Source organism: Lactuca serriola, chromosome 1 (genome assembly GCF_051521515.1).
Source record: "Lactuca serriola cultivar US96UC23 chromosome 1, Lser_US96UC23_V15, whole genome shotgun sequence".
Taxonomy (NCBI): Eukaryota; Viridiplantae; Streptophyta; class Magnoliopsida; order Asterales; family Asteraceae; genus Lactuca; species Lactuca serriola.
In genome coordinates this window covers 72,874,708-72,883,784 of record NC_136408.1, presented here as the reverse complement: position 1 = coordinate 72,883,784, position 9,077 = coordinate 72,874,708, and the positions used below count along the sequence as shown (strand labels likewise).

General features: G+C 37.9%; 1 protein-coding gene across 1 annotated transcript; it reads left to right on the top strand.

Annotated features, from left to right (window-relative positions):
- Positions 1 to 1,311: 1,311 nt before the first annotated feature.
- On the top strand, positions 1,312 to 2,769 carry LOC145092197 (secoisolariciresinol dehydrogenase-like). Its single transcript, XM_079030119.1, has 2 exons — positions 1,312 to 1,411; positions 1,858 to 2,769. The coding sequence occupies exons 1-2, from the start codon at positions 1,365 to 1,367 to the stop codon at positions 2,648 to 2,650; spliced, it is 840 nt and encodes a 279-aa protein (XP_078886245.1). The 5' UTR covers positions 1,312 to 1,364; the 3' UTR covers positions 2,651 to 2,769.
- Positions 2,770 to 9,077: the final 6,308 nt, after the last annotated feature.

Below are 9,077 nucleotides of genomic sequence, written 5' to 3'. Positions count from 1 at the left end.
CTCACCCTTGAACAACCTCTATCCAGACTGCCACTTGAATTGGCTTCCTTCTTGACTAGGATGTGAAACTTTTTCTAGTTCACACCTTATACTATCCCTTGTAACACCCCGAGTTCAGAAGAGCGAAGTTCAGGGTGCTTAGTGTAGATATGGAAGACCGACTCGGCGAGTCGGGTCGCGAATCTGGTCATGTGTTAAGTGACCAACTCGGCGAGTCGGAGGCTGAACTCGACGAGTTGGTGCTGAAGAGAGAAAAGCCCTAATCTTTGGGGTTGTACCCTATTTAAAGGACTTAATTGGGTTTGTAAGTCATTTAGTTTTAGGTGGAATATTGATATCAATAGGTTTCCGCAATAGAGGCGGCAAATGGGAATTGCAGAGGTGTCGCGAGGAGATGAAACCTAAGGTAGCAGGAGGTGGCGACAGCGGAGAGAGGCAATGTAAAAAGCAAAGGCAATAAAGTAAAGAATAAGATAAACTCTAAGAAATATAGAAGACCGACGTTAAAAAAGGATGCACCAAGACTTGAAAACCTGATTGTTTGCTATAAAATCGAAAACTCTAACCAGCAAGCAAAATAGACATATTAGAGTTTTTTTTGGCGAGAGTGAATTATATAAAGTTAGCACGTTCAATTTTTATAGATACTAAAGTATTTTAATTTTTGTAGTACTCATTATTTTAACAACCGGCCTATTATTAAAATAAAATAAATTTTATGAATATATATTTTGCGGGGTTGGTGAACTTTTCTAGGAAAGTGACAAAAGGGTACCGAATTTTTTCCCCAAAGAATGGAGATGGCATTTTACGGATTATGACTTTATAATTTTCAATTTTAAATACTTTGAAAAATAAAAGTTAAGATCGTTATGTTAAAACCACTTCCGTCTTTCTATTTTATGAGCATCTGCGGCGAAACTAACTAAGTAGCCGATAGCAGACAGTTGTTAGCGTTTTATTAAATAGTGAGTTAATTTTTAGATTTGGAACAATTTTTTTTTTTTTTTTTTAAATTAATGTTAAAAGATTGTAGTAAAAAACAAAGTTTTTTTATTTAAAACAGAACAACGTTAGAGATCAGAAGCTCCAAAATATGCTCTATAACTTTTTTAAGTTATCTTTTATATCATATTTAAATTAAATCATATATATAAATATTTATATATATGTAGGGATAAAATTTAACCGTAAGCATATAAATATTTACTTTGTAGATCTTGACAATATATATATATATATATATATATATATATATATATATATATATATATATATATATATATATATATATGCCTTAAAGGACAAAGAAGTTAGGCCAATCAACCTCTACTATATAACTCTTCAAGTCTCAACTTCCATTGATGCCATCTCTCTCTCATCCAAAGACAATGACTAGTTCAACAAGAAGGTTAGTTTTATAGCTATTCATTTTTTTTAAAATCATTTTGTTGAACAACAATTTCTGTGTTCAAAGTTGGTTTTAGCCAAAGTTTAGTCTATCTAGAAATTTGAATTATGCAAAGAAAGATCAAAAGAATTGATGAGAAAAAGTGCTAGTTTCTCAAAACTTGAAAAAGTTTCATACTTGATATTAAATATTAAATATATATTATTTATCAGATTAAACGTGAATATTATTAATTTCTTGATCATCAATTCTAGATGTTTTATTTAAATATATTGCTCCAGGCCAGGTTTGTATATATAAAATCCCATATTCCCATTTTTTGTTATCTTGTAACAAGTAAAGTCATTTCCTTATAACTAATTAACTCCATTTTTGTTTTAGTTTTATGTTAATCATGCATCTCAAAATAACACATAAATGGAAAAAAAATTATACACGATGTGTAGGCTAGAAGGAAAGGTAGCATTGATCACCGGAGCAGCAAGCGGTATTGGTGAGTGCACTGCAAAACTATTTGCTGAACATGGAGCAAAAGTAGTCATTGCAGACATTCAAGACCAACTTGGTCAAGCAGTTTGTGAGGCCATAGGCACATCAAACTCCATATATGTCCATTGTGATGTAACCAATGAAGAAGATGTCAAAAACGCTGTAGATACTGCAGTTTCCACATACGGAAAACTTGACATCATGTTTTGCAATGCGGGGATAGCAGATCCTAACAAGCCACGTATCGTTGATAATGAAAAGACAGACTTTGAGCGTGTGCTTAGTGTCAATATAACAGGTGTCTTTCTAAGCATGAAACATGCTGCTAGGGTTATGGTTCCAGCACGATCTGGCTCAATTATATCAACGGCTAGCTTGTCGTCAAATATTGGTGGTGCAGCCTCGCATGCTTATTGTGCTGCAAAACACGCTGTCGCCGGTTTAACCAAAAATCTTGCAGTGGAACTTGGACAATTTGGTATAAGAGTCAATTGTTTGTCTCCTTATGCAATGGTCACACCACTAGCCACAAGTTTCGTTGGGCTTGAAGGGGAAGCATTAGAAACTGTGATGAACTTACTTGGGAATCTTAAGGGACCAACGCTCAGAACAGATGATGTTGCTAAGGCTGCACTTTTTCTTGTGAGTGGCGAATCGCAGTATATTAGCGGACAAAATTTGTTTATTGATGGCGGATTTGGCATTGTTAATCCGTCATTTAATATGTTTAAATACCCAGAGAATCTTTAAATCGACAGATTTCATCTTATCACATAACAAATACGACAAGTTGTATGGCTTTTTTTATAAAATTGTAAGATTCCATGAGCTGTTTTACGGAATTACAACTATTATCATTTTGTCTTAAATTAATTAGCTTACTGAGTCATGATGAGGATGAACCCGTTTAAATTAAACAATTATATTATTTTCAGTATATTTTATGCAGGCGTGGTAACTTCTTACAATTAATAGCATGCACATGTTGAATTGAAATTTAGCTACGGAGGCTAGAAAAAACTAGACTTAAGTTGTATAAAAGGTTTATGGTCTATATATCTTAAATACAGTTAACATAGTGATATTTACTGATTCGATCTCATAACTACCATACCATAAATACAAAACATAGGAGACCACGGAGACGATGACAAAAATAATGGAGGCAGATATAGTACATTAAACCTATCTATATAAAGTTCCAAGACATGTAACATATATTATTATTTTCATAGAACAATAATAATTTTATTAGTAAAGATGGAGGGTCAAGACAAAAATAATGGGAAGAGAGCTATGAATTGTTGTAAATCAAACTAATAGACCTGCAAAGAAACAAATAAATAATATTGAAAATTATATGTCCATCAAATTATTATTAATATGTTTACAAAGTTTCGTCCAAAAACCAGATCTATCCTTCTCGATTAGATCTGATTATAAGAAATGTAGAAGAAGACTGTCCTGTTGTTGGAGGAAATTAAACGCAAGACAGAAAAGTTTGATGACCGATCTTGAACTTGAAACAACTGCACGGATCGGACTTCTGTCCTTAAAGGTTTTTACTTTGCTTCTATTGGTTGCAAGCAAAAGAGTAAAACCCCATGATTTAATGCAGATCTATCGATTTTCCAACAATATTGGAAAAGGATAAACACAAAGTGAATACTCGGAAACTAGAAGAAATTCGCAAAGAGAGGAAGAGAGCTTCAAATTTCGTGAGCCTCTAATACGGCTCCTAGGGAGCTGTATTTATAGGCATTGAAACCCTAGAAGGCAAAAAAGGGGTCCACATGGGCCGACCCTTGAAAACCCTAGGGAAACGAGTTACTCTCCAAGTTAGTCGTTTTCTAACCCTTCCAGAATATTATGTTGCCATATCTACGAGGAGTTAGAATATTCTGCTGACATATCTACCAAATGACAGAATATTATGTTGCTATGTCTTCCCCACTAATATGGGAAACTTGCCAACTTGCAAGATTACTGCTATAATTTCCAACAATATCACTATAATTTCCAACAGGTACTAAGTCCATAGCTACCAGTGTTTATCCAATAGGCACTAAGTCCATAGTTGTCGATGTTATTTATTAGGCACTAAGTCTATAGCTGTCAATGTTCACTCATATCATCTTTCATCTCTCATCATTCATCTACCCATGTTTTACCCAACATATTCGTAGATATAAAATATATATACAGTTTAAATTATTTAAAACATGTATAAAATCGTTCATCCAACATAGATAGCAAGTATACAAGTTATATGCACACATAGCACGTAATTTATATAAAATACTTTATATTTAACATCCCAAATTTCGAGTCCAAAAATTTCATTTCGATATAATAAATTGGAAAATATTTATAAGAAAACATCATCGAGTCACATCATTTCATAAAACCATAATCTCACGTCTCAAGGTCATGCCATAAAAAAATAGTAATAATATCAGAGTACAATCTCATAGATCTCAAAATGCGGAATCCTATGTGAGTGTGATGTGCAGCTACCGCGCCGACTCCTTCCCTTTCGTTGAAGAGATACCTGAAACAAAACTAAAAACTGTAAGCACGAAGCTTAGTGAGTTCCCCCATCATACCACATACCACATAATGCCTATCCCTCAGTATCTTTCAACAGGTATCTGTCTGGCATAACTGGGAGTTGGGCTCCCCTTCGGTATCTTTCCACCGGTTCTCGGGAAGTAACCTCCCCTTCGCTATCTTTCAACCGGTAACCGAGATCTAACCTCTTCTTCGGTATCTTTCAACCGGTAATCGGGGACCATTTCACACCTACCACTATCACATAATAACATATCATGATCATACTGCTAGGCATGCATGGGTACTATCTACCCCTTCGGTATCTTTCAACCGGTAACTAGGGCTATATCACCCCTACCACTACTAACACATATGTCATAGCATCCTAGCACATAAAACATATCAGATAATCACATCATATAATTAACACAAAGACAATCATCTAACGAACAACTCCTATTAGTGGGCCGACATTGTGGCCGTATACCTACTCCTACTGGAAGGTAACTCACCTCGATGTCGTATAGTATCTGCACAGTCCTCGGCACGGGAATCGGCTCGTCTCTACTCCTCAATCCCTACAAATTGACCTTTTCCGATTACTAATGCATACTCATAACCCTTACAAGGGTCAACCCAAATCCAAGTCAAAGTCAAGGTCAAGCCCTGGTCAAAGTCAACATCTAGCTGACTTGACTCACCGAGTTGGTCCGCCAACTCGTCGAGTCCTTATTCTTTCAAAATGATACAACCCTTGACTCTACTCGTCGAGTCTAGCAAGAACTCGACGAGTTCACCTTCAACGATAGCATCGGGACCGTCTTCAACTGACTCGCCGAGTTCATCTTCATCATATGAATGTCTCCAGTGTATGACTCGCCGAGTTCTATGTACAACTCGTCGAGTCCGTCTGCATGGGTTGGGAGATTGCCTTGGACTCGTCGATTTTGTTCATACACTCGCCGAGTCCTATGGTTTCCAGGTCCAAGACAAGCCCCTAGCAGGCCGAGTGTTCCTTCCACTCAACCAAAACCATTTCCAGAAGATGTTTTGGGGAAAAAGCGTCCTGACTCGCCAAGTCCCTCTTTGTCCAAAACTATACAGTCGATTATAATGGGTCTTAACGTGTCAAAACCATAGATCTGGCCTCCTAGGGTCCATTTTATACGTAAAGCTTCAAATTTGATGCACATGCATGGGGCCATTGGCTCAAAAAGCCATAAAAAGAGGTCTACAAGATGTGTGGGGTGTTTATGGCAACAAATTTAGCACCTTTATGCCATAAAGACCCCCAATAGCCCCAGATCTGAAGTGCAACTCTAAGCACACCGACAAAATCCGATTTTTGCTTCTCCATACTCATAAAAAGGGTAGAAATAGACCAAAATCAAAATCTAAGAGATAAATGGTCAAGGTTCTAGCTTTTTACCTTGAATGAGCTGAGAATGAAGTAAAACTTCTGGATCTCCTTGCTTCTACTTGAACTTCCAAGCTTCCTTCCTCTTCTCCAACTTCAAATACACACAAAAAAGGCGCCACAAGCTCAAGAACACTAAGTAAATGGTTAGGATTTCGAGTTAGGGTCTTCTGGAGGTGAGAGGGGCGATGGAGGTTGGTTTGGGACGAGTTAAGTTGTTTAAATAGGATGCAAACCCTAAATATTATGGTTTTGTCCAGACAGCTCCTACTCGTCGAGTCGGTCTCCCGACTCGTCGAGTAGGTCACTTAAACCCGCGATCAAAATTCGACTATACTCGACGAGTTGGGCCTCCAACTCGCCGAGTCCCAGAGTAAATTGGAACATTACATGAGTTTAAATACGTACCAGGAACCAGGTGTTACATCATATCTATGTGTAAGATGAAAGTAACTATGCACTCACTTGTTAAAGCGATACTTCCAAATTCGGGCACGCTTCGCTTTTAACGATTCTATTTTCCTTCGACGAAGCCTAGCATTATTATCGCTAAGTTTTAGTTTAATCTTTATTGCAACTAATTATTAGTCTAGATTCATCATTAACTCAAAGTTATGATCTATCAAGTAAGGAACCACCAGGTAGGATCATATCGGAGGTAGGGTCTGTTTGGTATACGAAGTATACTATTTGGAAATCCCACTTTAAACACCTCACTAAATCACAGCCTAGACATCATCCCTGTAAGTAGATCAATTAGTATAATGACTTTGAATCACTGATAAATTTTATTTATGGGTTCTTAATAACAATACTACATTTAAATATAAGCTATACTTAAAGTAGGGTAAGCATATCTTACCTATGAGGGGGTTTGGCTAGGAGCCGGGGTCTCCAGGAGCAGAACTTCTGAGCTGAAAGCTCTTCTTCTCAGAGCCTTCTCGCGCTCTGGGACTCGCCTCTAGCACTTAGGAAGTGCTAGGGAAAGGAAGAAATGACTTGGGGGTATGTAGGGCTAAAGTTTTATTTTGATGTTGCGTCGTTTGGGCTCGTTAGTTTAGCCTTGTATTCTCCGGTTTGGGCCTGTCCAACCGTGAGCCTTTTATGCATTATATATAAGTTAAATGCTTGCATGCATATTAGGTTAAGATTGCTGAGATTATCGATATAGTGATTCATACAGAGTACAATATTTTCTTTAATCGTTCTTGGAATCTTCTAATCCTCTACAGTTGATGTTCTTAATCGAGCTCTTTTGAGGATTTTATTTAATCATTCGACACAATTGATTCAAGCTGTTTTGTTCTTATTATTGCGTTCTTGTTGTTTTATATTCATATACTTGTTCAAGATCTAATCGATCTTCATAGATTAAAAGTTATTTTAATCCCATTAATTGGTATCAGAGCAGGAGGCTGTGTAATCGATACACATCTTTTCTGTGAAAAAGATTTCCATTAGGGTTTTCCGCAATCATCGATATTTATTGAGCCGTCATCTTAATTGACGTATCTTAATATTTATTGTTTTGCCCTAATCTGCTTTATTACAAGTCTGATCTTTGAACAGGTTTTTACGATCATAATGGACGCGACGCAATCAAACCCAATTAATATTTCCAACAGCATCGGTTCGACGACAAAGATTCCAATCTTATACACCCATGACTATGAAGTATGGGCGCATCATTTTGAAGATTACGTGATTGGATCGGAGGACAATGGTTATCTCATATGGGAAGCCATCATCAATGGACCGTTTTCTCATTCTGCTACATCCAGAATCATCAAGACACAAAAAGAGTACAACGATCTGCTTAAGGACGTGAAGGATATTGCACAAGACGAGAAAGACAAATTCCAGTGTAATATTAAGGCGTTAAGGTTGATCAGATTCGCCCTTCAGTCAGACACATTCAGACTGGTCAGCTCATGTACTACGGCGAAGGAAGTATGGGATAGACTTCGCGAACTGTATTCCACAGACGAAGATCTTGAACATTCTATCCAAACCTTGCTTCTATCTGAGTTTGGAGAATTCAGGCAAGGGGCCGAAGAAACGGTGACCCAGACGTTTGATCGCTTCAATCATCTTCTCAGCAAAATGATCAAACACGACATTGAAAGAAAGCTTATCGAACAGAAGGTTACTTTCTTGAACGGACTAAGGTCTGAGTGGAGAGCAGTGGTTTCCACAGTCAAAGCCCATGAGCAGTTTAAATCATACTCTTTGGCGAAACTGGTGGGTATTCTAAAGTCCCAAGAGAAGATTGTGGTTCAAGAGAAGAACGTTGTTTCTAGTCTTGGTTCGTTGGCCCTCCTATCTAAAAGTAAAGCTGTGATGGAGGATGAAGAGCTTAACTTGGAGGAATATGACCTCACGACTGAGGATTATGCCATGATGGTATCCAATCCTAAGAGGTTCATAAAGAAGAGATTCCCCAGCAACAAGAACCGAAACTGGCAGGGGAGTTACAGCTCTGAAAAGGAGAACAATGAACCGAAGGCTGAGGAGCCCAAGAAGGAACCGAAGGCAGATGGCGATTCCGGAGTAAGCTGTTTCTACTGTGGTGGCAAGAACCACTATGCTAAGGACTGTGTTCTTAAGAAGATGGCTGAAAAGGACGATGGAAATGATGAGGAAGCCGTGCTGCAGAAGAGATTGGATGAGTTGAGAAAGAAGAAGTCTACAGCTAACCCTTCTATTAATGCTCTTATTGTGCAGGGTTCGGTTAATGACGATGAGTTCGGTAGCACAGAAGTTTGGTCTACTGACTCAGAAGACGAAGAAGTGAGGAAGCCTACCCATGGAAAGGCTTATGTGGCTGAAGAGGAAAGCAGTGGTGGAAAATGCTTCATGGTGACTGACGTATCTCAAATGAGGGGATACAATACCGATGGAGGAAGCGATGGACCGAAGGTTCAGGAGGATATGTGCTTTACGGCCAAACCACTCAGCCAGCAGTTCAATGAGCTCGATGAACTGATAAAGAAGGTACAATCTGTTTTTATTTCATCTAAAGTACCACCATCCTCATATGAGAAAGAACTAAAAAATGTTAATACAAGAATTTCTCATTTAGATAGTAGCTTAACTCAAACTCGAGTCACCAATTCTAACCTGACTGATCAATTAAGCAGGGTGGCGTCGAAGAGTGAGGAGCGGCGAATGTGGATTGAGTTAAAAGAGTCGGAATTAGTTAAAGTT

What these genes read in the sequence shown, in the direction of transcription:
- LOC145092197 (XM_079030119.1), top strand. Translation starts at nt 1,365, where the DNA reads ATGCCATCTCTCTCTCATCCAAAGACAATGACTAGTTCAACAAGAAG. An exon ending in ATGACTAGTTCAACAAGAAG is followed by an intron (nt 1,412 to 1,857) that starts GTTAGTTTTATA and finishes CACGATGTGTAG; the next exon opens with GCTAGAAGGAAAGGTAGCAT.